Here is a 2,858-nt window from a genome sequence, read left to right as displayed (position 1 = left end):
ATGAATGCAACATCATTTTCAAATTGTCTCCCAAAATATTCAAACTGTCCCCCTGTCAGGCATATGCCCCATGCGTTGAGAAACACTGGTCTACACCTGGAACGTGCTCTTAATAGCTATTGTTAAGAGCATGTTCCAGATGCTACCTGCATACACACAATAAGATACTGCTCAACATTTATTACCACATCAACAATACTTCAATTATAACAAAACCCATGCCACAAATAGAGCCAATTAAATTCTGTAGAAATAAATCACTGTATATTCATGGATTATTAGTTACTTTAATTAAAAGCTTTTAAACAAAAATCATACTGCAATTTTAATACTGTTACTGCTCTACAATTATGACCATATAGCAGTATTCCAATTATAACAAATTCTCATATATATGTCATTTTAATTTGCAGGAATAACTCACTTTGTTGTATTTGATTACTTTAAGTCTTAATATAATTTGTTCTTAATTCACAGATTCTGGCAAATCCATCAGATCTTTCTGATCAAAATAGCAAGCTACAAGACAAATAAGAAGGTTCAGTGGAACTAGGTTCATGTCATCTGCACTTTTGATTCTAGCTCTTAATCTGGAACATAGACGAGCTAGTGATCTCAAACTTGAACATACCTCTGGAATTAGTGGCTTTTCCAGGCAAGTCAGTAAAGCATATAACCAACAACCCTGATGTTGGGTAAATCCACAGTCATCCAACCACTTTATGTGATAATTTAATACCTGGGATACAACAGGCTGACACATTGAGCACATAATACTAAGCAAAGGAGAAAGTCCATCTGGCGTCTCTATATCATTTGTAAGCTTATGCTCTTGGACTGAATCCATATTACTTTTATCAATCAAATTTATTCGCTTTGCCATTTTAGTTCCTAAACACAGCTGACACCACCCTATGCTATCATTTACTTTTGGAAGTTCAACTAGCTCTATTCCTGCCTTTTTTAAGGATGTTCTATACACAGCGAAGTCATGACGCAGAGCTGAGAAATCTGCAACCTTCTGTTTTTGCCATGTTAAAGAAGGTGCAAAGCCTTCCGGCGCTGGCAGTAGGTCATTAGAGGAGCTGACTCGAACTGTCTGTTTATCAAGAAAAATGCTAGTATCCACATTTGCAGTGACTACAGCAGGGCACTGCTGATATTCCAGTTGCACTCTCCTCAAATATTCTTGTCCAGATGTTGGTGGCTGACTTATATCAAATTCCTCTTCATTGTTTTCAACTTGGAAAACCTTCACCATTAAACGGCTATCATCATCTGAATCACTATCCCTTTGATTTTTGGATGAAACTCGCAACATACTATAGGCTTCAAAACGTTGTCGGGTAAAAAAATAACATGTAAGTACACGCTTAACAATACCCAAGCATTCAACGTCCAAAAACACGAAAGAAAAACCGACTTTATAACGACTATAACAAAATTAAAGGCTAAAAATTTCTCAAATACACAAATACAATGCAAGTATTCAAACAAGATACAAATATCAAGTTAATCAACTAGCGCCACCTAAAAGAAAAAAAGAAATTTTAATGATACTTATTTGAAAATATTTATTAATTTTACCACATGCAACTAACGGAATGGGATAAATACTATGGATTTATTGTTAATAATTAATTTATGTCATGAATTAATCTATTGTTAATTCATATAGATATATATTTTTCGTATACGATAAGATTCGCTAAAAATATATTATTTTAGCAATGAACATAGTTATTTGCAATTTATTGTAATATATTATACTATAATATTACATATTATAGCATGCTAGACTGGCTGGCTGGCCAAGTGATTAGCGCATCCGCTCTCCAGCCAAAAGGCTGCGGGCTCGAATCCCGCCGTGCGCATGGATGAATGTCTGTGGAAATACCTGTAGTGGGTGGTCGGCGGTAGATGGCGTTGGTGTAGTTGCGGTCAGTTGGTGGATTGAGCAGTGAAGACAGGGCTGTAGAGCAGGTGTCCTCCCTTGATGAATCCTTGGACCCTCTGAAGGTGTCACATAATAATAGCAGTAAACCTGCTTAATACTTTGGTTTTGTTTTTGGATCTGAGGATTCTTCATTAACCAAATGGATGTCTTCATTTCTCGATATTCTGAAAGAAACCCCACAAAATGTTAATTCTATCAACTATCTCACCATGGTCCTAGTCAGAAAAGTAGGATTCTTAAAATCTTAGTGGATTTTGCCAAAGCTCTGTGATCCAGATGGCTACATCATCAGGTATTATAATATATTCATTATTATTATTTTATATTTTATTTTTTATTTTTAATAGTAATAGTAATTTTATTGATTGCTAAAATATTTACACATATAATAAACATATTGAGTAACATTGCAACTTATAATTTTACAGAATTCAGCTCTAAGTGCTGCATTTTCTACATTGATTACAACTAAAAATTTTAATAGTATTTTTTTGCCTCTATATTATGTATTTACAGCACATGTTCTTCTAATGTTAACAATGAAGATTATTCAGAATTTTTGTATAATAATTTTTTGTTTATATAATTTTTTAATTATAAGAATAATTTATTACATTATTTTTTCATGTTACATAAGAGTATTATATTAATGATATTATCACATAATAATCAGTATCTTCTTTGTTGTTGTATACTTTACTAACTGTTTTATTACATAATCTGCGTCTTTGGTTATAAGGATTAGGTGTGGCTGAGTGAGGCGAGTTAATCCCACCTACTACTACTGTTTATGTATGGGATGTTGGCATTGGATGCTGGTGATTTGTGATGTGTATGTTAGTGTTAATGGTATATTAACTTTTTTGGTATATTTTCTTCATGATTTAATGTTCTGTAGTTA

The 2,858-nt window shown here is 33.3% G+C and overlaps 1 protein-coding gene across 1 annotated transcript; it reads right to left on the bottom strand.

Annotated features, from left to right (window-relative positions):
* Window positions 1–269: 269 nt before the first annotated feature.
* Gem2 (Gemin 2) lies at window positions 270–1,509 on the bottom strand. Its single transcript, XM_090411369.1, has one exon. It carries the CDS (start codon window positions 1,319–1,321, stop codon window positions 467–469), a length of 855 nt encoding a protein of 284 aa, XP_090267495.1. The 5' UTR covers window positions 1,322–1,509; the 3' UTR covers window positions 270–466.
* Between the last annotated feature and the right edge of the window lie 1,349 nt (window positions 1,510–2,858).

This window comes from Typopeltis vanoorti, chromosome 21 (genome assembly GCF_054136105.1).
Source record: "Typopeltis vanoorti isolate ZY-2024b chromosome 21, IOZ_Tvanoo_1.0, whole genome shotgun sequence".
NCBI classification, from domain to species: domain Eukaryota; kingdom Metazoa; phylum Arthropoda; class Arachnida; order Uropygi; family Thelyphonidae; genus Typopeltis; species Typopeltis vanoorti.
The sequence above is the reverse complement of the archived record's forward strand: the minus strand, read 5'-3'. Positions and strand labels throughout refer to the sequence as shown.

Excerpts from the sequence above, each read along its gene's own strand:
- Gem2 (XM_090411369.1), bottom strand. The coding sequence starts at position 1,321 with ATGTTGCGAGTTTCATCCAAAAATCAAAGGGATAGTGATTCAGATGAT.